Source organism: Daphnia carinata, chromosome 7 (genome assembly GCF_022539665.2).
Source record: "Daphnia carinata strain CSIRO-1 chromosome 7, CSIRO_AGI_Dcar_HiC_V3, whole genome shotgun sequence".
NCBI classification, from domain to species: domain Eukaryota; kingdom Metazoa; phylum Arthropoda; class Branchiopoda; order Diplostraca; family Daphniidae; genus Daphnia; species Daphnia carinata.
Genome location: NC_081337.1, coordinates 7,852,717 through 7,878,256, shown reverse-complemented (window position 1 = coordinate 7,878,256; position 25,540 = coordinate 7,852,717). Strand labels below are relative to the sequence as shown.

The following is a 25,540-nucleotide window of genomic DNA, read 5'->3' as shown; positions in this document are numbered from 1 at the left end:
AATTTTCTACTGTAACAACTTCTTCATTGCAACGGGGAATGCAATTCAGATAAATCGCATTTGGCGCAGCCATTGTGTGAAGATAATTGTTGCGGGTGAGGATCATGTCCTTAAGATGAATGTTTTCGATTCTTCAGAAGAAACTGAAAATCTTCATTAGGAATTCTTTGAAAGATGATCATCAACATGCTAAATCCACCAGACATATGTCATTATATGTTGGATGATTGATTGATCATGATCATTGATCAGACCACAGGAAATCATTTGCTCTATTGTTTGTTGAGCTCTGCAGCATTTTCATATGGGATGGGTGAAACGAATAACTTTTTTGCCCATTTTTCTGATTTGCTTCCTCAATGCCTTTTTTATCAGAAAAAAATTTATTGATTCTTTAGTTTACTCCAGAAATTGTTCTCACCTCGTCATTGAGAGGAAACGATGACCATGTTTCATGAATTGTTTACAGCATAGTTACTACTGCCTTGAAATAACCAACAAGTGAAATTTAAGTTCAATTGTACGTAATCAAAATGGCCTTTGGCATCTTCCACACTTCACCCCTAGAAGAACAATAAACACATATAAGGCAGATGATCAATATTTATGAGATATAGTTGTGCATTTGCCTGTCCAGCATTTCAGACTGCATGCACGTTCAGGATGAATCACAGTCAAACAAGTTGTATGCTAAAACTTGCATCGGAACTTGTTATTGCATTTGCTGAGGAACCTTGGTCAGGATGCAGATCCTTGCCCTTAGATGTTTATCTATTAGTAGGATTTAAGCCATACCACTAAGATAAGTACACTGAGGGCAACACATCACTTTTTTGGACACTTGCATTCTAGTCAGATAAGGACTCAAGCATTCCATACTGCATCAGTTGTAGAAAAGAATCATAGTTGTACAGGCTTTGTTCTGCAATTACAATGCAGCACCTAGCATAATAAAATTAACAATTCAGGAATTGAAAGAAAAAAATTTGTGTGCTACAACATGCCTGCAAGAAAGTTTTAACACTTGTAACACAACACATTTTTACTCCATTTTTCCACCCATTGTTTAGTATAATGCATGCAACATCAATTTGATGTTACCTTGTTCAATGGATGGATACGTGTATTTGAATGCCAAAAATAAATAATGACAAACCTACATTAGCTTTAACTTATTTTCCCCTCACAACTGGAATAACACCCAGCCAATGCATGAACGCATTAGTGCCAATATTGGCCGCAAGGTGATATGGAGGATTTTTGCATGTCATTAACGGTGCGTGATGCCACGCCCTAATTCATGAGTGAGACATAATAATTGAAAATTTAAAACATTTACTTAAGTTTTTTGTTTTATAATTACCTTGGATGTTATTTATCACCATTTTCTGGATACAGTTCATTATTTACATTGTACAATAGTTTCGCCGAATTTAAATGGGAGTTGTTTTATGGCGGAAAATACACAATAACGTCAGCAACATGTTTTGGGGCCGTAATTCACGGTATGTAATAGTTGCGTGAACATCTTAACGTAGCGGCACTTGAACAATGACTGGGTATGGCACCCTCCCAATGTTGGGGACTAGTACCAAGAGTCTGTAAGCAATTACAACTCGAAACGTCAAGCGTTGGTATGGGATTGGCCCCCCATTCCAATGCAAAACTGAATAGAGATGTAAGAGCTCTCAGCTGATGTCACGATGGATTGAATCAATAGCTGTACTATACGATTCAGTCCATCCGGGCAGTTCTGGAGGTTACTAGTATGTCAGTCAAGTGCTTAGCGTAAACATTTTTGCTATTTTTCCAATAATTAAAATCAAAACTGACAAACCGAAACTCCTATCTCTGCCGAATATTTAAGCATTTCCTTAATATAGAAATCTAAGGGGGAAATTAGGAAATAGCCATTAGCTGTGTAAATGCAAACTGGAAAAAAAATTTACATTTCATTTTGCTATTCAATTAAATAGCGAAAGATAAATACATTTTAAACACAACTTAACAATGCTTGTGGACTAACGCAATGGATAAATGCGACTTTGTGCTAAGCTACTGTATAAATAAATTCATTGCAATTTTACGAAGAACAATGATATATTTCCGAAAAATGTCATAATGCATAGTTCTGTTCAGAAATTATGATGTTGTACGAACACTAATTGAAATCGCCGTCATCCGCTTTATGTTATAAAAACTAAAAACAAGTAGATTGAGTAACGACATAATAACTGTATTCAATATTTCAGTTATAAACCACATGCGTATGGGGCGACTAGTTATTGCATAAATACAACGCAGGGAAATACTCATTTTGGAACGAGGACAGCAAATAATAAAACAAGATCTAATTATTTTTTAACTATTGAGCTTGACGGACAACGTATTTTTACGATTAATAATACTCTGGACGCTCAGTGTAATAGCTTGGTGCAGCATACGGTGTGGTGTAGTACTCAGGGGCCTTTGTAGTATAGTATTGGGGAGCCTCAGTGTAGTAAGATGGAGCTGCGTAAGTTGTGGTGTAGTATTCTGGTTTCCTGGTGTAGTACTCCGGGGCTTTCGTCGTGTAGTATTCATCAGCCTTTGTGGTGTAGTATTCAGGAGCCTTTGTGGTGTAGTATTCAGGAGCCTTTGTGGTGTAGTATTCAGGAGCCTTTGTGGTGTAGTATTCAGGAGCCTTTGTGGTGTAGTATTCAGGAGCCTTTGTGGTGTAGTATTCAGGAGCCTTTGTGGTGTAGTATTCAGGAGCCTTTGTGGTGTAGTATTCAGGAGCCTTTGTGGTGTAGTATTCAGGAGCCTTTGTGGTGTAGTATTCAGGAGCCTTTGTGGTGTAGTATTCAGGAGCCTTTGTGGTGTAGTATTCAGGAGCCTTTGTGGTGTAGTATTGCGGAGCCTCAGTCTGGTAATACTTGGGAGCTACAGTGTAGTAAGCCGGGGCAGTGTACGTTGTGGTGTAGTATTCAACCTTCTGTGTGTAATACTCAGGGGCTTTAGTCGTGTAGTATTCAGAAGCCTTCGTGGTGTAGTATTGTGGAGCTTCGGTGTAGTAAACTGGAGCAGCATACGGGGTGGTGTATTGTGGCGCCTCAGTCTGGTAGTAGCTTGGGGCTGAGTAATACCTGGTAGCTTCGGTATAGTAAACTGGAGCGGCGTATGTTGTGGTGTAGTACATGGGAGGCTCGGTATAGTAGCTTGTCGAAGCATAAGTTGTGTACTCGGGAGCCTTTGTAATGTAGTACTGCAGAGCCTCACTGTAATAGGCTGGAGCAGCATAAGTCGTGGTGTAGTATTCAGCAGCCTTCGTGGTGTAGTATTGAGGAGTCTCTGTATAGTAAGACGGGGCAGCATAAGTTGTGGTGTAGTACGTAGGTTCCACGTAGTACGAAGGAGCAGCCGTTGTGTAGTAACTTGGTGCAGCGTAAGATTTGGGGGCTTCAGCGTAGTATGTCGGCTCAGCGTAGTAAGACGGGGCAGCTGCGGTGTGGTATGTTGGAGCCACGTAGTACTTGGGCGCCTCTGTCGTGGTGTAGTACGACACAGTCGTTGTGTAGCCCGGCGCAGGGTAATATTTCGTGGCCTCAGTGTAATAAGACGGAGAAGCGTACGTTGTGGTGTAATACTCAGGGGCCTTTGTGGTATAGTAGGCGGGAGCTTCGGAGTAGTAGCTTGGAGTAGCGTACGTTGTTGTGGAATACACTGGCGCCTCTGTGTAATAGCTCGGAGCTGCATATGTGGTCGTGTAATACTCGGGCGCCTTTGTGGTGTAGTATGTTGGAGCTGCATAGGTCGTGGTGTAGTACTCCGGCGCCTCTGTGGTGTAGTATGTTGGAGCTGCATAGGTCGTGGTGTAGTACTCGGGAGCCTTAGTGGTGTAGTAGTTAGGAGCAGCATGTGTTGTGGTATAGTACTCGGGCGCCTTTGTGGTGTAGTAAGAGCGGGCTGCATAAGTTGTGGTGTAGTAAGACGCCGGAGTGGTGTAGTATGCAGAAGAAGACGAGCCCATTGGTCCACCCATGGCCTGTCCAGCCATCAGAGAGACAACGGCCAACAGCAGCATCGCGCCGTAGTTAGCTGACACTAAAATAATGCATACAGATAAATCTCGCGATCCAATTGAATACAGCGCAAATACACACAAGTTAAAATATTACAATTGATCCATACCAAAACTAATCAAAGGTGGAATTCTTACGACTATAGTAAATGCAACGTTAAATTACCCATAATTACAAAGCTGAATAACACGATGAGAAGCAAACACGATCGAAATTATAGTACTGCTGTTGCTGTGTCAAAGTAGTGGACTACACTGAATCAAACTATATTTGTCCTCTCATTTTATATGCGTCCAAACTCACCCTGTTTCGCTTCATTAACCCTGCGGTTAGGACACGCGCACCTGACAGGTAGTGACGTAACAGCCAATATTCTTACCCCACCTTTCGGCTTGGCGTTTTTGTTGCTATGACACGCGCTAAAGGGGCGTATTGTTCGTGAATTAAAACTGCATGCTTATTCTATACGTAATTCAATAAAAAACGTCAACATTAATTTCTCTTTAATGCATTATACACAAAAAAAGTGTAAATATTTTGTTCCAAAAGAATTATCTTTAAAACAAGTTGAACGCTTATTTCATTAAATCCGTGTTTCTAAATGTGTTCTATCACTGATTCATTCTTATGATTTTCCTGATCACGAGGAAACCACAAATGGATGTGATTTGTGTAACGACTAATGAATGATGTAATCTTTTCTTTTTCGTAGTCGGTCATAAAAAGAAAAGCGTCTTACGTACATCCTCAGACATACTGTAAATCATTTGAAAGATTCACGTTTAATCGCTCCAGATGCAGACTGAGGAACTCTTGTAGTGCTGGAGAAAAACGAAAGAAAAGCGGAAGAATGTCAGATATAGAACCCAATCTTATACGCATATGCTAAAGGTAAACCAACGTTCAAAAATTAGTGTCAACGGTGGCCACCAGGTGATATGGAGGATTCTTGCATACCATTAACAGTGCGTGATGCCACGCCCTAATTCGTGAGTGAGACATAATAATCGAATATTTAAAACATTTACTTAAGTTTTTTGTTTTATAATTACCTTGGATGTTATTTATCACCATTTTCTGGATACAGTTCATTATTTACATTGTACAATAGTTTTGCTAAATTTAAATGAGAGTTAGTTTGCGACGGAAAATGCGCGCTTGCGTTATCAACATGGTTTGGGGTCGTCATTCACGGTATATAATAGTTGCGTGAGCATCGTAATGTAGCGGCACTTGAAACGGCTGGGTATGGCACCCTCCCAATGTTGGGACTAGTACCAAGAGTCTGTAAGCAATTACCAACTCGAAACGTCGAGCGTTGGCATGGGATTGGCCCACCATTCCAATGCAAAACTGAATAGAGATGTAAGAGCTCTCAGCTGATGTCACGATGGGGATCATATAGTACAGCAATATGATCCGGGCCACCATCGTGACAGTTCTGGAGGATACTAGTATGTCAGTCAAGTGCTTAGCGCAACCTTTTTGGCTTTTTTCCCTAAAACTAAAATCAAATTTGGCAAACCGAAACTGATATCTCTGCCGAATATTAAGTATATTTATTTAATCGATGAAAAAAAATTTCGCCATACCCTGCTATTCAATCATGAAACGTGAAAGATAAATGGATTTTAACCACGACAACTGAACAATGCCAATGCCCTAACGCAATAAATTAATGCGACCTCGTGCTACGAAATTGAATATATAAATTCACGGCAAATTTACAAATACGCATGATATAGTTCTTACTAATACGTCTTAATGCATAATTGTGTTTAGAAATTACCATGTTGTACGAACACAAATTTAAATCGCTTCATCCGCTTTATGTGATAAAAGAATAAAGACAAGTGGATTCGATAACGACATTATGGATCTATTCAACATCTCATTTAGAAACAACATACGTATGCAATGGCTAGTTATATAGGTAAATACATGGCAGGGTAATAACTCATTTTGGAACGAGGACAGCAAATAATAAAACAAGATCTAACCATTCCGTCATCAAGCTTGATGGACAGCACAATTTTTACAATTAATAATGCTTTGGTCGCTCAGTATAATAGCTGAGAGGGGCGTACGTTGTTGTGTAATAAGCTGGAGCCTCGGTGTAGTACCTGGTAGCGGCCGTAAGTGGTAGTGTAGTACTCTGGCGCTTTTGTGGTGTAGTAAGACGGGGCAGCATAAGTTGTGGTGTAGTAGCTAGGTTCCAGCACGTAGTACGAAGGGGCAACCGCTATGTGTAGTAGCTTGGAGCAGCGTAGGATTTTGGAGCTTAGCGAGCTCAGCATAGTACGACGGTACAGCTGCGGTGTGGTATGTTGGAGTGGCGTACGTTGTTGTGTAATACACTGGCGCCTCTGTGTAATAGTTTGGTGCGGTGTAGTATTTCGGGGCCTCCGAGTAGTAAGTAGGAGACGTAAACGTTGTGGTGTAGTGCTCGGGCGCCTTTGTACTGTAGTAAGTGGGGGCTACATACGTCGTGGTGTAATGCGGCGCAGCACTTCAACTCTGATAAAAATAACTACCATAGTTGGAGGCCGGTGAACCCATTGGCACACCTATGCTCGACCCAGCGATAAGTGTAACAGTAAGTTGAAGCGCAATGCCATAGATGCCTATAGCAGTGGAAGAAAGAGATAATTTATTGCTGGCATGCCACAGAACGTTGAAACATTACAAACAAGTGTACAAAATTAAGTTTGAAAATTTCATTCCAACATTTCATTTAGGGAAATCAATCACTGAACCCTTGCATTACAACAACATCAATTTCTATTCTAATTAAACGTTATACTTTACCCATTGTTGCACGACGAACTGAAGCTGCTGATGGTAATGCTACGTCGAAGATGAACACTCGACTGAGTGTAGTTGGCTCTGCTGTACCATTTTATACGATTTGATGTCACCCTGATGTTGCTCGCCATCCCCAGCGGGTGTACCATTACATCATGACGTAGCCATCAATATTGTTACCCTTTCCTTTTTTTGCGCCCCACACAGCCTGAAGTTGAATGTCAGACAAGGGCATTTCTACGCTCGTGAATTCTGAATGCAAATGAATGAAAACACTTCTTGGAAATAAAATTTAAAAGGAGAGGTAACATAAGTCTGAAGGTCGATGGCTTTTGGAAAATTTCAGCAGAATCGGAGGAAATGCCAATTTCACCCTAATTGATCTACCCATAAGCAGTGACCTAGAATACATCAATGTCCTCGAGCAATTCAATTTTTAAAAATCAAAAAAAAAAAATTCCGCTTTTCCGATCAGTAGTTCACTCACTTGCACGGTGCACACTAGTGTAGATAGATCTCTCCGGGTGTTTTGTGTAGTGTTTCACGGCTTCTCAATCACGCTCACACCACGAAAGCCTCACATCAGCACTGGGTTTTGTCTTCGCACGGGTGTATAGTCTAGTTAGCATAAGATAGATTAGAATAGATAGATTAGAAAAACGATGATTAAGGCACAATCATTGTCACACGGGACTTTTGCACTACACTGCCTCCATGCAATGCACTTCGTATATTTCCAACCTTTGCACTTTTTGCAATTTCACACCAACTTGCAATCAAACCTCTCAGCACAATATGTAAACACTCTACTAACATTAACAACCCCACGACTTTCCTAACCTGTTCATCATTAACGATAAATTTTATTTCAGGACCTATCTGTCAAAAATTGTTTGTCATTCGTGTATACTTGATATGTGCTAGTGTTAAGCAGACAGTAGTTGTTATTTAATTAATTAAAAGCAATTCTTTGTTCTTTTTTTTTTCTTTCGTTCTCCATGAATTAGGAGGGCAATCTCTGGGCGTCACCGTGGACCGCGGGACATCGAGGATCGGCGACACCAAAAACAGGTATCAGTGATAAATCAAAGTGTACTAACTGTGTTTTTTTTTGTCTTTTATGTATCTAGATTGGCGGCCAAAGGACCGAAAAGGCCCAACGTGGATCGTCGTGGGAGCTACAAGATCGCCGTGGGATCGTCGCCATAAAAGGTATCAGTGATAAATCAAAGTGTACTAAATGTGTTTTTTTGTATTTTATGTATCTAGATTGGCCGGCCAAAGGACCGAAAAGGCCCAACATGGATCGTCGTGGGAGCTACAAGATCGCCGTGGGATCGTCGCCATAAAAGGTATCGGTGATAAATCAAAGTGTACTAACTGTGTTTTTTTGTATTTTATGTATCTAGCTTGGCCGGCCGAAGAACCGAAAAGGCCCAACGTGGATCGTCGTGGGAGCTACAAGATCGCCGTGGGATCGTCGCCATAAAAGGTATCAGTGATAAATCAAAGTGTACTAACTGTGTTTTTTTGTATTTTATGTATCTAGATTGGCCGGCCAAAGGACCGAAAAGGCCCAACGTGGATCGTCGTGGGAGCTACAAGATCGCCGTGGGATCGTCGCCATAAAAGGTATCAGTGATAAATCAAAGTGTACTAAATGTGTTTTTTTTTATTTTATGTATCTAGATTGGCCGGCCAAAGGACCGAAAAGGCCCAACGTGGATCGTCGTGGGAGCTACAAGATCGCCGTGGGATCGTCGCCATAAAAGGTATCAGTGATAAATCAAAGTGTACTAAATGTGTTTTTTTGTATTTTATGTATCTAGATTGGCCGGCCAAAGGACCGAAAAGGCCCAACGTGGATCGTCGTGGGAGCTACAAGATCGCCGTGGGATCGTCGCCATAAAAGGTATCAGTGATAAATCAAAGTGTACTAAATGTGTTTTTTTGTATTTTATGTATCTAGATTGGCCGGCCAAAGGACCGAAAAGGCCCAACGTGGATCGTCGTGGGAGCTACAAGATCGCCGTGGGATCGTCGCCATAAAAGGTATCAGTGATAAATCAAAGTGTACTAAATGTGTTTTTTTTATTTTATGTATCTAGATTGGCCGGCCAAAGGACCGAAAAGGCCCAACGTGGATCGTCGTGGGAGCTACAAGATCGCCGTGGGATCGTCGCCATAAAAGGTAGCAGTGATAAATCAAAGTGTACTAAATGTGTTTTTTTGTATTTTATGTATCTAGATTGGCCGGCCAAAGGACCGAAAAGGCCCAACGTGGATCGTCGTGGGAGCTACAAGATCGCCGTGGGATCGTCGCCATAAAAGGTATCAGTGATAAATCAAAGTGTACTAAATGTGTTTTTTTGTATTTTATGTATCTAGATTGGCCGGCCAAAGGACCGAAAAGGCCCAACGTGGATCGTCGTGGGAGCTACAAGATCGCCGTGGGGTCGTCGCCATAAAAGGTATCAGTGATAAATCAAAGTGTACTAAATGTGTTTTTTTGTATTTTATGTATCTAGATTGGCCGGCCAAAGGACCGAAAAGGCCCAACGTGGATCGTCGTGGGAGCTACAAGATCGCCGTGGGATCGTCGCCATAAAAGGTATCAGTGATAAATCAAAGTGTACTAAATGTGTTTTTTTGTATTTTATGTATCTAGATTGGCCGGCCAAAGGACCGAAAAGGCCCAACGTGGATCGTCGTGGGAGCTACAAGATCGCCGTGGGATCGTCGCCATAAAAGGTATCAGTGATAAATCAAAGTGTACTAAATGTGTTTTTTTGTATTTTATGTATCTAGATTGGCCGGCCAAAGGACCGAAAAGGCCCAACGTGGATCGTCGTGGGAGCTACAAGATCGCCGTGGGATCGTCGCCATAAAAGGTATCAGTGATAAATCAAAGTGTACTAACTGTGTTTTTTTGTATTTTATGTATCTAGATTGGCCGGCCAAAGGACCGAAAAGGCCCAACGTGGATCGTCGTGGGAGCTACAAGATCGCCGTGGGGTCGTCGCCATAAAAGGTATCAGTGATAAATCAAAGTGTACTAAATGTGTTTTTTTGTATTTTATGTATCTAGATTGGCCGGCCAAAGGACCGAAAAGGCCCAACGTGGATCGTCGTGGGAGCTACAAGATCGCCGTGGGATCGTCGCCATAAAAGGTATCAGTGATAAATCAAAGTGTACTAAATGTGTTTTTTTGTATTTTATGTATCTAGATTGGCCGGCCAAAGGACCGAAAAGGCCCAACGTGGATCGTCGTGGGATCGTCGCCATAAAAGGTATCAGTGATAAATCAAAGTGTACTAAATGTGTTTTTTTGTATTTTATGTATCTAGATTGGCCGGCCAAAGGACCGAAAAGGCCCAACGTGGATCGTCGTGGGAGCTACAAGATCGCCGTGGGATCGTCGCCATAAAAGGTATCAGTGATAAATCAAAGTGTACTAACTGTGTTTTTTTGTATTTTATGTATCTAGATTGGCCGGCCAAAGGACCGAAAAGGCCCAACGTGGATCGTCGTGGGAGCTACAAGATCGCCGTGGGATCGTCGCCATAAAAGGTATCAGTGATAAATCAAAGTGTACTAAATGTGTTTTTTTGTACTTTATGTATCTAGATTGGCCGGCCAAAGGACCGAAAAGGCCCAACATGGATCGTCGTGGGAGCTACAAGATCGCCGTGGGAGCTACACGGTCGCCGCCTCGAGAACCAGAGATTCACGCCCATTGGGATTAAGAAGAAAAGAAGATGGTACGGTTTAGTATGGCCGAATCGGCATTTTTTTTTTACTTTTTCCATTTGTTGTGATCTGTGTCATATCAACGTGTTCCTCATTCCTTTTTCCCTACCTTAGTTTCCCTTTAATCATGTTGGCTTTACGGGTATTTCACTATGCACTGAAATTGCACTTTACACTTCCCTTTCGATCCATGGTCGTTAGTTGTAACTGTAACGGTTCGGGTTTGCTTTAGTCCCTGCCTTAATTAATACCACCCTTTTTTTTCTTACTTGGTGTAGGTATACTAACTATTTGACTAACTTTTCAAATAGTTTACAAAACGAAATAGAAAAAAGGCAAATGTCAATTTGTGTTTTTTCGGTGAAAAGCCAAGAAAATGCAAATCATTTGCAATAAAAGAAAGAAACTGTAAACAAAAAAAACGTAGATCTGGGGTAAGGAGAAATCCAGCCAAAAAGTAGCTGGTGGGCAACAACGGCCCACAACGTGTTGAGAGGAAATGATATGGCGGGCAAAAAACGGGCCGCCATATGAAAAGAAAAAACAGAGATGATGCAAAAAAAAGGCATCGCGAACGAGTCACCAACCGAAAAAATTTAGTCATGCCATTTGAAGAAAGTAAAAGGTGATGTGGTAATAATAAGATGCGTAAATACCAATTAAGTATACACTTACACACATTTATAGACGGGACATCCAATAATCCTCAAATCCAATACACAATTCAGGGACACAAAAGACACGTTTGTATTCACCTAAATTTCACAAGTAAACGCCAGGATACTTTTCATGACGTACACACGTCAAACCACGGGACGACATTAAATGGGGGGGGGGGGGCTAGCAGACAAATTTTAGTCGCTTGTTTTGAATTAGAAATACGCATGCGTGAAGCCATAATAGAAGGACAAAGCTTGACAGTCAGATTGTAGCATGGTCAGATTACAGCGCACCTAACGTATGGTCAGATTGCAGCGCACCTAACGCCAGAGGATGGGACTAGGAGAGACTAAAATGTTTCGCCTTGAACCCAAGGGGGTTTCAGTCGGGGTTCAAAGCGGGATTCAGAGCGAGGTGATATGTTTTTTTCAATTAGTTAAGTTGGCTAATATTTCGCTGTGGTTTCTCTTGTCTCAGGTAATCGGGTAAAGCCCAAACCCCGTTTGTCCAAGATTTATTTTTTTTCGGGGCCGGAGGATTACCTTGATTGATTATCACTGTAAATTTTTCTGAACAGTCATTATTATTTATGTAAAATTTTGAGTTAACCTTAATTAATTTAGTTATTATTTAAATTATAATTGTAAACCGTAATCGCAAACTTGAAAATTGCAATGTTGCATCAAATAGCGCATCGGAACACAAGGCTTCGACATTGTTATAACAACCAAGTACCCCATATTTCTTTTTTAGTTCCTGCTCCGGCTTGAGAGGTTGGTGTGAGCATTGTTTTCTGGTAAAAAAATTTTATGAAGGTCGTTTCTGCGCTTAGTATCATTTAAAAAAGAAAATAGATACAACGTAACCATATAGAGAAATTCGTGTAATAAATCTATTATAATGAAAGCAAATAATTAACTTTAAATTGGAAAGATGGTTTAGATTACACGAGATTTTCTGTCGTGGTTTCACGATGAATGTTCCATTTGTGACTACTCTTGACTAAATAGGGACTGTCGGTGGAATGATTCTACAAAAATTGCCAGTTTTATTCTCAGGAATCTTGTAGATTTACCTGATTCGTGACAAGGCGATAATGGAACTTCAATTCTTAGTGGAACTTATATATAAGTGTTAATCTTAATTTTGTTGTTATCTGTGCAGGTTGAATAGTCAAAATGGTGAACCATCATGCTCCTTTGGTACAGCGAAAGGTGTGCGTCGCCCCTTTGGGAAAGCTCGTTTGGATCAAGAGCTCAAATTGATTGGTGAATATGGTCTTTGTAACAAGAGGGAAGTTTGGAGGGTCAAGTACACTTTGGCCTAGATCTGTAAAGCTTCCAGAGAGTTGCTTACTCTTAATGAGAAAGATGGCAAACATCTGTTTGAAGGTAATGACATAGTTGTGTAATGTATTTAAAAGCATGCTTATTAGAGCATGGCAGTCATTGTAGGCTATTCGTTGCTGAATAGAACTAATTTGCATAATGCACATTATCTGACACTTCTTGGCTGAGACCTGTTGCAAAACCTACATCAGTAAATAACTGAAAAAATTAGTTCGATAATGAACCCTATTCTGTGTTTATCGAATACATGGAATATATTATAATATTCTACATAATGTATTGTGGAAGTCCAGAATAATGGGGTTAGAAACTACACTTTTGGTAGCCAGGATTTTGAAATGGCGCCGAAAGTGGAGCAAACTGCGAATTTCACAACCATTAGACGCTTGTTTGCCATTCAAGACCTGATTACATTTGGATACATTAATTTAAGATCCGTAGGTAGGTGCGTACAATGACGAATTGTTAAATCCTTGGAGTATCATCGTTGCAAATACCATTCGACTGGGAGAAATACTGCCGGTAAGATGGTATGTTAATTTATGGAGACGTTTGTTTGGATCAACCTACATGAAAGCCGAAGATCTTGCGATTTTTTACGAAAATTATGGAAACGATTCCTTTAAATCGCTTGGGGTCGACTTCAAACATAAACTTGGGTAATCCACTGCTTTTTGTCAGTTGATAAAGCATGTTTTAAATTGCTGATGGGTTGACCAGACAGGAGTGATTTGCAAACCCGAACAGGATCCAAGTAACTTAATATTAAAAATTTCTAAATGCGGGACCAAAGGATCTTAAATTAATATATCCAAGTGTAAGCAGGTATTAAATGGCAAACGAGCGCCTAATGGTTATGAAGTTCGCAGTTTGCTCCACTTTCAGCGCCATTTCAAAATCCTCGCTGCCAAAAGAGTTGTTTCTAACACTATTATTCTGGACTGGCGCCCACAGAACTAAATTTACATGCAAAGGGTAGGCGTGAGGATTTGGCTGATCACTACAGCAAAAACTGCAGAGAGTGGGTAAACTTTTACGTTAAGTGATCAAAACGATTGTCATTATAATATGTTTTCATAGGTGCGTACAACGGCGACTTGTTAAATCTTTGGAGTATCATTGTTGCAAATGCGATTCGACTGGGAGAAATACTGCCAGTAAGATGGTAAGTTTATTTATGGAGACGACTGTTTGGATCAACCTACATGAAAGCCAAAGATCTCTGTAGATTTTCGAAGAGCTCTTGATCGTATTATAGCAACGCATGCAGATGAAGATCTGCTGGATCACATTACCACAATTTTTTACGACAATCATGGAAACGATCCGTTTAAATCGCTTGGGGTCGACTTCAAACATAAACTTAGGTAATCCTCTGCCTTTTGTCAGTTGATAAAGCATTTTAAGGGTACTGTTTGGCATCGGTTGTATTTTTCTGGAGGTGAAAGTCAAACAAGTATAGAAAGTACGGGAGCATTACAAAACTGAATGTCGGCCATCCTTGCCAGTGGAAACAATTTGGAGTGCATTACCGTAGGTAAACTAGTGGAGCTTTGCAAATTTTTTAAAGAGATGTATCACCATATGAACCGAGTATAACAGCGTTAAATTTTTTCACAGCTAGTTACTTCAAATAATTCCTCTGGTATGTTACACATGTGACTATGTACTGTGCTTGGAAACGGCTGCCGGTGACCTTTGCGCTCAGAACATTGGTAAACACGGCACTCACTCGACGTAAAACACGTTTTTCGCTGGTGCGTCATCAATGGGCATCATATAGTGAGTTCCTAGGTATGGAAGGAATTTTCGTCAATGATGAGATTTTTGACTTTGTATCCCGGCAATTTTCAGGATTAAGGAAATCTTTTAACAGATCAAAAGCCACCAGTACAGCTGTTAGCTGCAGCTCCTAATCTCCGTCTTCGCGGAATATGCGCTATGAGTAAGAAAAGAAAAATAATGCCATGAGAAGTAAACCTTGGTAACCATTTTCTTCCTGGTTTTTACTTCTGTCTTTTGTAGGTGACAAGATAGTTTGAAGAAGCATATCTGACCGATGACCGTTTCAATGTTGATTAAAATGACGTGAACCGAATCCGCTTGCTGAAATCAGAGATGGCTTCAAATTCTGTACAGTCAAGGTAAATGTATCATTTCTGGCATACGAAATTTAAACTATTTTTGTGTTTTAAAGGGTTTTTTTTTTTGGGGGGGGGGGTTCATGCCTTTGCATGTAAACTAGAAAACAAAAGTTTGAACCAATTCATTAATGAAAAAATAGTCACCGTCAAAACTGCTCCATCTGCGAAATCATCAATATATCGATAGATGCAGTACCTCAAGGAACAGGGTTATCATAAAGGTATTTTAAACTTTTGTAACCAACAACGCATTTCAATTTGTAACTTCCCTTATGGTTTGGCAACTATTTGGCTGAGCTGGCTTAATGGGTTAACTAAAATGAAGGAGTACATTTTTATGTTTTCGCTCGTAACAGCATGCAATAGGCTTACATAGTTCATATACATGCGTCATAATGGGAGTACCAATCTTAATCTTAACCAGAGCATTCAAGTCACTTCATCTAACTATCGAGTCATGTTCATCGAGCTATGAGTCATGTAAAGTCAACAAGTGTTTTTTATTATAACCTACAGACATCCCATTTAAACTTAGAAAAGGTTGTGTGAGATTACTACATTATAATCTATTAATTTACTTGATCTGTGGCCAAAACCGAAGTATAACATTGAAAGAATAAGCTTTTATCATTCACTTGACACTTCAGACTTGAACAGAAATGGGTTGCATGGCGAAGTTATTGGCCAAATAACTTCGCCAATGAATTTTAGTCATTTTAAACTAAAATCCCATACTATTGAGTGCATTCTTTGTTGTTAAACTAACATTCTCTACTATTATTCTATCACGGTCTTTTTCCTATGTGACCAACATGATGAAAATGGTGTGGAAATGCTGAAACTAGGGTAAAATAAAGTCAAAACTTAGTTACAGTTTATGTGTGGGATACACAAATAAAATAACATTTGCAGCTGATATAAGAACATACAGATTGAGCAACAACAAGCTGTCAGTGTATCCTAGTGTGATTTTGCATCCGGAGATGTCGCTCTATAGAAGACCAATATTGAAAACTGTTGCACAAAACATGTCTAGTAATAAACTGTAAACTAAGGACACTACTGTAATGGCAAAGTAGCAAAAGTAATACTAGCCATGAATCAACCGCAAGAAGTTTGGTAAGGTACTATATGTTTGGTAGTTTTACGATAAATTTCGTGGTTTCATCAGTAACCTTTCCACGGTTTTTCAATGCCTGTCTGTTTGTTATTTTAGTAATAAAATAGTTTAATAAGTCGTAATTTTATATTTAAGCACCAATTTTATATTATAAATTTTGATTCGCACGGACGCGGCTTAACTATGAGGCAAAACTGCCACAGCCCACCAACAGTCCAACAGATGCTAGTGAAACCTATTTTTATTTTAATCCTGTCACTTTTTGGTTACAGGTTTGCATGTAATACTGCTTAGACTAACAAATTTAATCACGTAAGGCACGAATTTTCATTCGGGTGAATTAAGGTGTCATTAAGATTTGAGATATTCTCTGGAAATGTAGAGCTATTCAGCGGTACATTTTCGTAACTGAATTCGTACTTTTAGAAGCTCCGCAATGTTTATTTACAGTAGATGACTTCTGTAACTATGATGGATAATGGTTAGCAATGTAACGGAGAACAAAGCTCATTTTTTAGGTTTCCGAAATTGTGATTTCCGATTTTACTTCCGGTTTTTAAATAGCTTATGGTTGCTTACGTTTACGTCTGTACATAAAAAGATTCATATTTTCGTGATCCTCATGAAATTTGGGGTCGAATCCATGGGTCAGTACAAAATACCCGAAAATCGTCGAAAATCGCAAATTTTCATGAACTTCAGGAAAAATCGCGATTTTGGCCAAATCCGGCTTTTGGCTGAAAACACATCAGTTGTATTCCAAATTTGATAAGGATTACGAATATTGTATTCATTGCGTCACACGATAAATATTTTCGGAGATATTGGCTACTTCCGATTACTTCCCAAAAGATTTTACGCGATTTTGAAAAAAGTAAAAAATGAACTGTATTCTTCCCACCGTTTTTAGTAATGTTACATCAACTGATGTGATTGGGTGATCTTTCTTTCTTGTCATTCTGCTATCTACGATACTGGTTAATCTTACGACATGTATGCGGATGAATGGATGGCATATTTAACGTCTGTCAGGCATGCAAACTACCCGCTTAATTTTTTGGGTTATTGCGCTATAGAAATAGAAGTAATTGTCTGAAATACTAACGCTTAAGGTACGATCACGTTAAGCGTTAATTTTCGCACTTCGTTTTGAAGTTGAGATTTTCATTGGGTATCAAATAGTAAAACTAGATGGCGCTCTTGTTTCCCTATAATGGCTGATTGTCGTAACTAGTAAAGTTGATGTTTGTTAATTTTCTTAACTATGGTGTGTTTCGAAGGAATATTCATCTAAAAATCAACGGTACGTTATCTACGGTTTTATACTTTCATTTTTGGGTATGTATTGGAATAAAAAGACTCTAAAATTGGTTGTTTTTTATATGTGACAGTTCTAATTGTTGATCAGCTATGCCAGCTGCTCAGCTAGGCTTTCCATAGTTTTTATTACGCTATTTACTTGTGGGAAAGGTATATAACTCACAATATGCCATTTATACCCTTAATTCTTTTCCAAAGCATAGAAGACAAATATTAATACTTGCAAACTTTACCATGGGGGCATTCCTTTCAAATGAGTCCCTCGCAACAGATTGTCAATTGATTCGAAAGGATGTAGTGGATGGTTTGCAAACCCAAACTTACTGGGCTTTCTTTTACCATTTGAGATATCTGGTAGTTGCACATTTATGTTAAAAGAACTAATTGGAAGTACTGGTACTTTTCACCTTTTAATTCCCCGTACAGCTTATCTGTAGTAGACTTTGGAATGTTTACGCTATGAAAAAACTTAATAACACTATGGCTTATGGCAATCCGTTTTACCCAGAGATAAGGAGATAGGGAAAGGGCCATGACAGATTTCGGCACATCATCTAGCGGCTAATTCCCTCCCTTTCTCATTAGCAGACGAATTCCCTGCAAGCAAGCACTGTTACAGGCGGCTGATTTGAAATGGTCACGGAGAGTTAGACAATACGCCAGTTAATAACACACAAAAGAAAGTTTCATGACTAAAATTAAATTGTAACTACTATTGTAACAACTTGCAAACTGAGGCTGGTATTTTGCAGGATCAAATTTGATAATTAGCTAACAAGTTCCCTGGAGACCATTCAATGGAAACTGGAATGGAAAGTATTTCTAAGCCAAATATTCCAGAAAATCGACCCCTTTTGATTCTTCGAGTTTTCAACGCCCTTCGTGTCACAGAACTTTCGTTGTGTGTTTTTATCTGGCGAAATGTCCGACTTTCCTTTCCCATATTCAAATTAGCCGCCTGTCACAATGGTTCCTTGCAGGAAATTCGTCTGCTAATGATGAAGGGAGAGAATTAGCCGGTAGATGCTGCCCCAAAAACTGTCATGGCGGCAAAATATCGGTCTTTTTTTCTGTTTCACTGCTATCGCCATCTACCGGTCGATAGCAGTAAATCGGGTAGGTAAAACGGATTGCCATAGATTGCATTAAACTTACCGATTCGCGAAATGGCCGTGATTATTCTTTCTGCGATCTTGGCATTCCATTTTCTGTTAGCTGCAGGACTGCAGCTCTACTTTTTTCGCTACACAGACAACGTGGTGATTGTTTCCGGCAATAACGATGGAACATCTCATGGTCATTTAAGGGCCGTTGACAGTTTGGCATTTGACAAGCTCACGGAATTGCAACCACTGAATTTCCTTCGCGGGATCGAAAAGAATTCATCGTCCGAAAGTACTAATGCAGAAACGACTGATCCAAGAAGCACTAGAACACTTTTTCATCTATCAGCCGTCCCTCTGGTAACAGGGATTGACGGTGAAGAACAAACTCTGATACCAGAACGTGTGGCAGTAACTGCTAGTTATTCCGTGACCAAGGACGCAACAGGGCACAGTGAAATACCCAACATTAGTACTAAGTCGTCCGATAGAGACGGTAGCACAACCGGCGTTTAACTAATTGAATTATTACTGTTACAAAATTCGTGAAATTTGTTCATTTAATTAAAATTTCATTCATGATGAACCAACACATTTGCAACGTAATTGTATTGTCACATAGACGACGGCACTGAAACCATTGATAGGACTGCGTCAAAACTAGTTGCATCGCGACAGCCATTCTTTCGCCCGATCACTGCTTAGTTTGTGAACCAAAAGGGCGGATAGGAAAATATCTGCGAGGGAATTAATTTCCAGGAGGACGCTAGGTAACCATCTACGTCCATCGCAACTATTCAATCGGTTATTAATACGCTTTATCAACACGAAGATAGTGGAATCACCAGATTGAATACAACTTTCTCTCATATCTAACCAATCATCAATCTCTGCAGTAATGTTTAAATAAAAGTTTTCATAGAACACACAATTGGTCCCCGATTAGAGAAGACGGGCCAAAAGACGAGCTACCGCCACTCCGCGAATATCTCCGTAACACCGATTGACTACTTTTGCGGTTGGACGAGGTCCTACGGGCTTCCATATCCAGGTAATATTGAACAAACTGTCCATTCGGCCAACGTTTGATATAGTCGATTTCGTCCATTGCATCAAATCGGAAGAGCAAGCTGTTTTTAGTGTTGAATGCTAGTGAATAGTCACTGAAACTGGAACATTTCTGCTAGCTATCAGAATTCGGATTAAGGTTTGAACTGACAGTGGGGGATAGTTTGGATCAGCTTCGATGACGAGAGTCAACTTTTCTGGACTCCCTTTGCACTGTTTTCTTAACTTGCTCATTTCATTTTCAATCTTACGAAGTCAGGTCATAATTGAATCCATAAGAATTTCCATTTCTTGTAAATAGTCCGATTCTTTGATGTCAGGACCGCTGTGTCTGAAAGACCAAAAAATCTGGAAATTGAGGAAAAATTGAGGAAAAATCGTATGGCATATGGCATATGGCAATCCGTTTTACACAAGAAAAAAAAAAAAATTTCGCAAAAAAAAAAAAATCACACTTTTTTCTTTTTTTTTCCGACACGTAGCCATCTACCGCTCAGACTCGTTATTACTGGCGTAGGCAATTTCAGTCCATTGGATGCCATTCGCAGTTAGTTCAGTAGCGTGGATGGAGAGCATAACGCGTGGCTGGAGGAACAATTGAAAAATGGATAAGATAATACAACAAAAGGATGGTAAGTATAAACATTATTATATTGGTTTTCAATTATTAATTATTGTTTATTAGATCAAATTATGAAGCTGCAGGCCCAATTATTGGAACAACACAAATATTAGATAACAGCAAAGCTAAGGATGGTAAGGCCTAATACGTAATGATTCTATTTATTTGCTTTTATTCATTTGTGTTTTGTAGCTCAAATTTTGAGTCTACAAGCTCAGCTAGGGGAAAAGAACAAATTGGAACGGAACAGTTTTCAAACAGTGAAGGAGGTTTTTCCAAACTCATCCCTAACTGAACATGAGGATGAATTGGCATTAGGCGAACACAGTCAGGTACCTAAACTTTTCAAATAAGAATTCAAAATAAGTATAGAATTTTAACAAACAATTATTTAGTGTTTAGTTATTCAGTCTACCACCTGACAATGTGTTAAATGTAAATTCTGTTAGTGCTGCACTAAAAGAATCGTTAGTAATAAGTCCATGCAGCGAAGGAAGTGAACAATTGTGGGACCGTATTTGGGCTGAAAATGGGTGTGGTACGGAAACCCAGAAATAGCATGAGTTCAACATGAAACATGAATTAGGTACTCTTCGGTTTTTTGTCTATCGAAAAAGTATTTTTAATGCTATTATTTTGCATTCATAGAATTTTAGTGGGGGATCAAGTCAATTCTAGAAGTGTTACAGGATGGAAGAGTGAGCCTACAGTTGAAAAACACTGAAAGTGGATTACCATTGAAGTATGAGGCAAAGTAATAGAGTATGCAAATTGTCTAATGAGAAGTACCATCTTGTGTGAATGAATCCTGTATAACAGCAATCCTTTATAGTTCTGTCACAGCTAGAAGCCTCAAATAATTCTGCTTCCCTTGCTAAAGAGCAACTTGTCCTTTACACTCAGAGTGTTGGTGAAGCTGGGTACTTAAATGGCCCTAAAGATGTTTCACTTCACTGGCATTGCAGCGATGAACATCATACATTGTCTCTTTAGGTATGAAAGGAATTTTCTTGAAAATTTTTTGAATTTATGACAAAGCATTTCTCCTGCTTTTTGCTAACCATGTCTAATCTATAAAAAAAAATTTATCCAATAGGAAAGGATTTTCAGCATCCTGGGAACACAACTATCAACAATGCAACATTCTAGGGGTGTTATTTTATCATTCAAGAGCCTTATACAATGATTTTCATCTGCAATTTGTATGGCCTTTCCCAAGCTTCTGCCAGAAGTTGAATCTATAAGTCATGTAAGTCACATGAGCAACAATTGAGATGCTTAATGGTGTTGTTTTTCTTTTCTCGGCATAGGTTAATAGTAACATTGGATCTGAAAAGATTCTTGGTTGGGGCAAGACACTGAATAAACTGTAATGATTGAATGGATGGCATGACATTTCTATACTTCATTCGGATTCCCGAGACGGTATTTTATATTTAAAAAATTGAAGTGCATATCTGGGCTCCCTTCCTTTCCGTAGCCCCGTTTCCCCTTGACTCGTAATAAGCCCGTAGGGGGTCATGCCCCTACTGTACGGTATATATAAAAACAACATATACCGAGGTTTGGAGGGCTCTGGCCGGAAAGGGGACGTGGGGTTCCGCTTAGTCCGATGATGTGTTCACGGAGGGCGACGTGGTTACCCACAAATCCGAACTAAAGGTTAATCGCTCCTGTAAAAATGTTCCAAATCTTCAGCTCTTCTTCCGGCTTAGCCAATCTTATCTCCCCGGTGGGTCAACCAATCACCGGCTATTGTGCCTTTTTAAAGTTGCAAAAATAATTGTAATCAGAGAATTGTCCCAAAATTCGTTTTTTTCATTGTGTGGTTCACACATTGCATTTATCATTTTTTTTTTTTTGGCTTTGATTTATTTGTTATTGTCACATTTGTTGGTAAGGTCATTGGTTTATCGTTTATCCCCAGGGATCGCCTGGATGGGTTGACGATGCTCTACCAATGAGCCACGAATCATATGTTTTTAAGTTGGCTTTTTTTTTTCTAGTATTGTGGCCATTTTTTAAATGCAATTTGCAATATACTCTTCTACATTAAAATAATTATTAGTGTGCAGAGAATTGTCAATAAAATTGTCAATTTTTTTTAAAATATTTTTTTGCAAAATTCGTTTCTTTCATTGTCTGTATTCGCTGTGTTCACACGTTACACTTTTTATATTTAGCTTGCTTTATTCACTTTATTGTTTTTGTACCTTTGATGGTAAGCATTGTTTCCATTGGTTTATCGTTTATCTGTAAGTATTATTTATTACACTCTTTGAATTCTTCAACTTAGATTCAAGGAACAATCTGGATATTTTATGAAGTAATTTTGTATTTTGTTTTCTCGTATGGGAACCGATCCCCAGACATTCAGCGTGCAACGCCGATGCTCTAACATTGAGCCACGAGATATATCTAAATATTTTATTATCGCATATCATATGTTATCGTCTAGGATATTTATGCAGTCTTTCACAACTATATGTTTATCTTTCTATTGCTTCCATAAGGTTCTTAGCTCTGTGGTAGAGCTTTTATCTGCAATACCTATTACCCTGGGTTCAAACCTCAATAGATGTGTAAAAATGAAGTAGAATAATGTAGAAGAGTATATTGCAGAATTGCATTTCAGTTTTATTCTAAGTGAAAATGCAAGTCCACAAGTGACTAGAAAAAAGAGCCAACTTAAAATCATATAATTCGTTGCTCATTGGTAGAGCATCGGCGACGTATGCCAAACATCCAGGGTTCGATCCCTGGATAATAATAGAATGTTTACAGATAAACGATAAACCAATTCCCGTCACCTTACCATCAAATGTGACAAAAACAAATATAGCAAAGCCAAAAAAAAAAAATTGATAAATGCAATGTGTGAACAAAGCTAACACAGACAATGAAAGAAACGAATTTTGCAAAAAATATTTTATAAAAAAAATTTTATTGACAATTCTCTGCACATTACAATTATTTTTGCAACTTTAAAAAGGCACAATAGCCCTTTCAAAAGTTGCCGTCAACCCAGGCAGGGGGAGACACTGCCTTGTTGACCCACCGGGGAGATTACCCGGTGATTGGCTAAGAGAAGCCGGAAGAAGAGCTGAAGATTTGGAACATTTTTACAGGAGCGATTAACCTTTAGTTCGGATTTGTGGGCAGCCACGTCACCCTCCGTGAACACATCATCGGACGAAACGGCACCCCACGTCCCCTTTCCGGCCAGAGCCCTCCAAACCTCGGTATATGTTGTTTTTATATATACCGTACAGTAGGGGCATGACCCCCTACGGGCTTATCATGAGTCAAGGGGAAACGGGGCTTCAGAAAAGAAGGGAGCCCAGATATGCACTTCAATTTTTTTAATATCAAATACCGTCTGGGGAATCCGAATTAAGTATAGCAATGTCATGTCATCCATCCAATCAATCTATTAATTTATTCAGTGTCTTGCCCCAACCAAGAATCTTTTCAGATCCAATGTTACTATTAACCTATATTGAGAAAAGAAAAACAACACCGTTAAACACATCAATTGTTGATCATGGAACTTACATGACTCATAGATTCAACTTCTGGTGGAAGCTTGGGAAAGGACATACAAATTGCAGATTAACTTCATTGTATAAGGCTCTTGAATGATAAACTAGCACCTGTAGAATGTTGCATTGTTGATAGTTGTGTTCCCAGTACATGAAAATCCTTTCCTATTGGATAAAATTTTTTTTGGTAGATAAGACCTGGTTGGCAAAAAGGAGGAGAAATTCTTCGTCATAAATTCAAAATTATTTGAAGAAAAATCTTTTCATACCTAAAGAGTCCATGTATGATGTTCATCTCTGCAATAGCAGCAAAATTAAAACATCTTTAGGGCCATTTAAGTACCCAGTTTCCCCAACACTCTGAACGTAAAGGACAAGTTGTTCTTTAGACAGAGAAGCAGAATTATTTGAGGCTTCTAGCTGTGACAGAACTATAAAGGATTGCTGTTGTACTGGATTCATTAACACAAGATGGTACTTCTCATTAGACAATTTGCATTACTCTATTAATTTACCTCACACCTTACGGTAATGCACTCTCAGTGTTTTTTCATCTGTAGGCTCACTCTTCCATCCTGTAACACTTCCAGTTGTGATTTGATCCCCTGTTAAAATCTGTGAATGCAAAATAATAGCATTAAAAATACTTTTTCGATAGACAAAAAACCGAAAAGTACCTAATCCATGTTTCATGTTGAACTTGTGCCATTTCTGGGTTTCTGAACCACACCCATTTTCGGCCCAAATATGTTCCCATAGTTATTCAGTTCCTTCACTGCATGAGCTTATTACTAACGATTCTTTTAGGGCAGCACTAACAGAATTTAAATTTAACACACTGTCATGTGGTGGACTGAATAACTAAGCAATAAATAACTGTTTTTTAAAATTCTATACTTATTTTGAATTCTTATTTGAAAACTTTAGGTACCTGGCTGTGTTCGCCTAATGCCAACTCATCCTCACGTTCAGTTAGAGATGAGTTTTGAAAAACCTCCTTCACTGTTTGGAAACTGTTCCGTTCCAATTTGTTCTTTTCCCCTAGCTGAGCTTGAAGACTCAAAATTTGAGCTACAAAACACGAATGAATAAAAGCAAATAAATAGAATCATTACGTGTTCGGCCTACGATCCTTAGCTTTGTTATCTAATATTTTGTGTTGTTCCAATAACTGGGCCTGCAGCTTCATAATTTGATCTAATAAACAATAATTAATAATTGAAAACCAATATAATAATGTTTATACTTACCATTTTTTTGTTTTATTATCTTATCCATTTTTCAATTGTTCCTCCACGCGTTGCCACGCTACTCAATTAACTGCTAATGGGATACAATTAACTCAAATTGCTTACATGCCTGTAATAACGAAACCGACTGATAGATGGCTATGGGTAGAAAAAAGAGAAAAAAGTGCGAATTTTTTTTTTTTTTCCGCCATTTTTTTTTTTTTTTTTCATGTAAAACGGATTGCCATATTGCCATACGATTTTTCCTCAATTTTTCCTCAATTTCCAGATTTTTTGGTCTTTCAGACACAGCGGTCCTGACATCAAAGAATCGGACTATTTACAAGAAATGGAAATTCTTATGGATTCAATTATGACCTGACTTCGTAAGATTGAAAATGAAATGAGCAAGTTAAGAAAACAGTGCAAAGGGAGTCCAGAAAAGTTGACTCTCGTCATCGAAGCTGATCCAAACTATCCCCCACTGTCAGTTCAAACCTTAATCCGAATTCTGATAGCTAGCAGAAATGTTCCAGTTTCAGTGACTATTCACTAGCATTCAACACTAAAAACAGCTTGCTCTTCCGATTTGATGCAATGGACGAAATCGACTATATCAAACGTTGGCCGAATGGACAGTTTGTTCAATATTACCTGGATATGGAAGCCCGTAGGACCTCGTCCAACCGCAAAAGTAGTCAATCGGTGTTACGGAGATATTCGCGGAGTGGCGGTAGCTCGTCTTTTGGCCCGTCTTCTCTAATCG

The 25,540-nt window shown here is 39.1% G+C and overlaps 1 protein-coding gene and 1 long non-coding RNA gene across 2 annotated transcripts; both read right to left on the bottom strand.

Annotated features, from left to right (window-relative positions):
- Positions 1-2,215: 2,215 nt before the first annotated feature.
- LOC130685951 (uncharacterized) lies at positions 2,216-4,281 on the bottom strand. The gene is made up of 2 exons (XM_057509262.2): positions 4,227-4,281; positions 2,216-4,083 (listed from the first exon to the last, which is right to left on the bottom strand). The coding sequence occupies exons 1-2, from the start codon at positions 4,228-4,230 to the stop codon at positions 2,399-2,401; spliced, it is 1,689 nt and encodes a 562-aa protein (XP_057365245.1). The 5' UTR covers positions 4,231-4,281; the 3' UTR covers positions 2,216-2,398.
- A 9,786-nt stretch (positions 4,282-14,067) lies between these two features.
- On the bottom strand, positions 14,068-15,628 carry LOC130686015 (uncharacterized). The gene is made up of 3 exons (XR_008999784.2): positions 14,915-15,628; positions 14,637-14,757; positions 14,068-14,565 (listed from the first exon to the last, which is right to left on the bottom strand). It is a non-coding gene; the product is annotated as an uncharacterized LOC130686015 (long non-coding RNA).
- Positions 15,629-25,540: the final 9,912 nt, after the last annotated feature.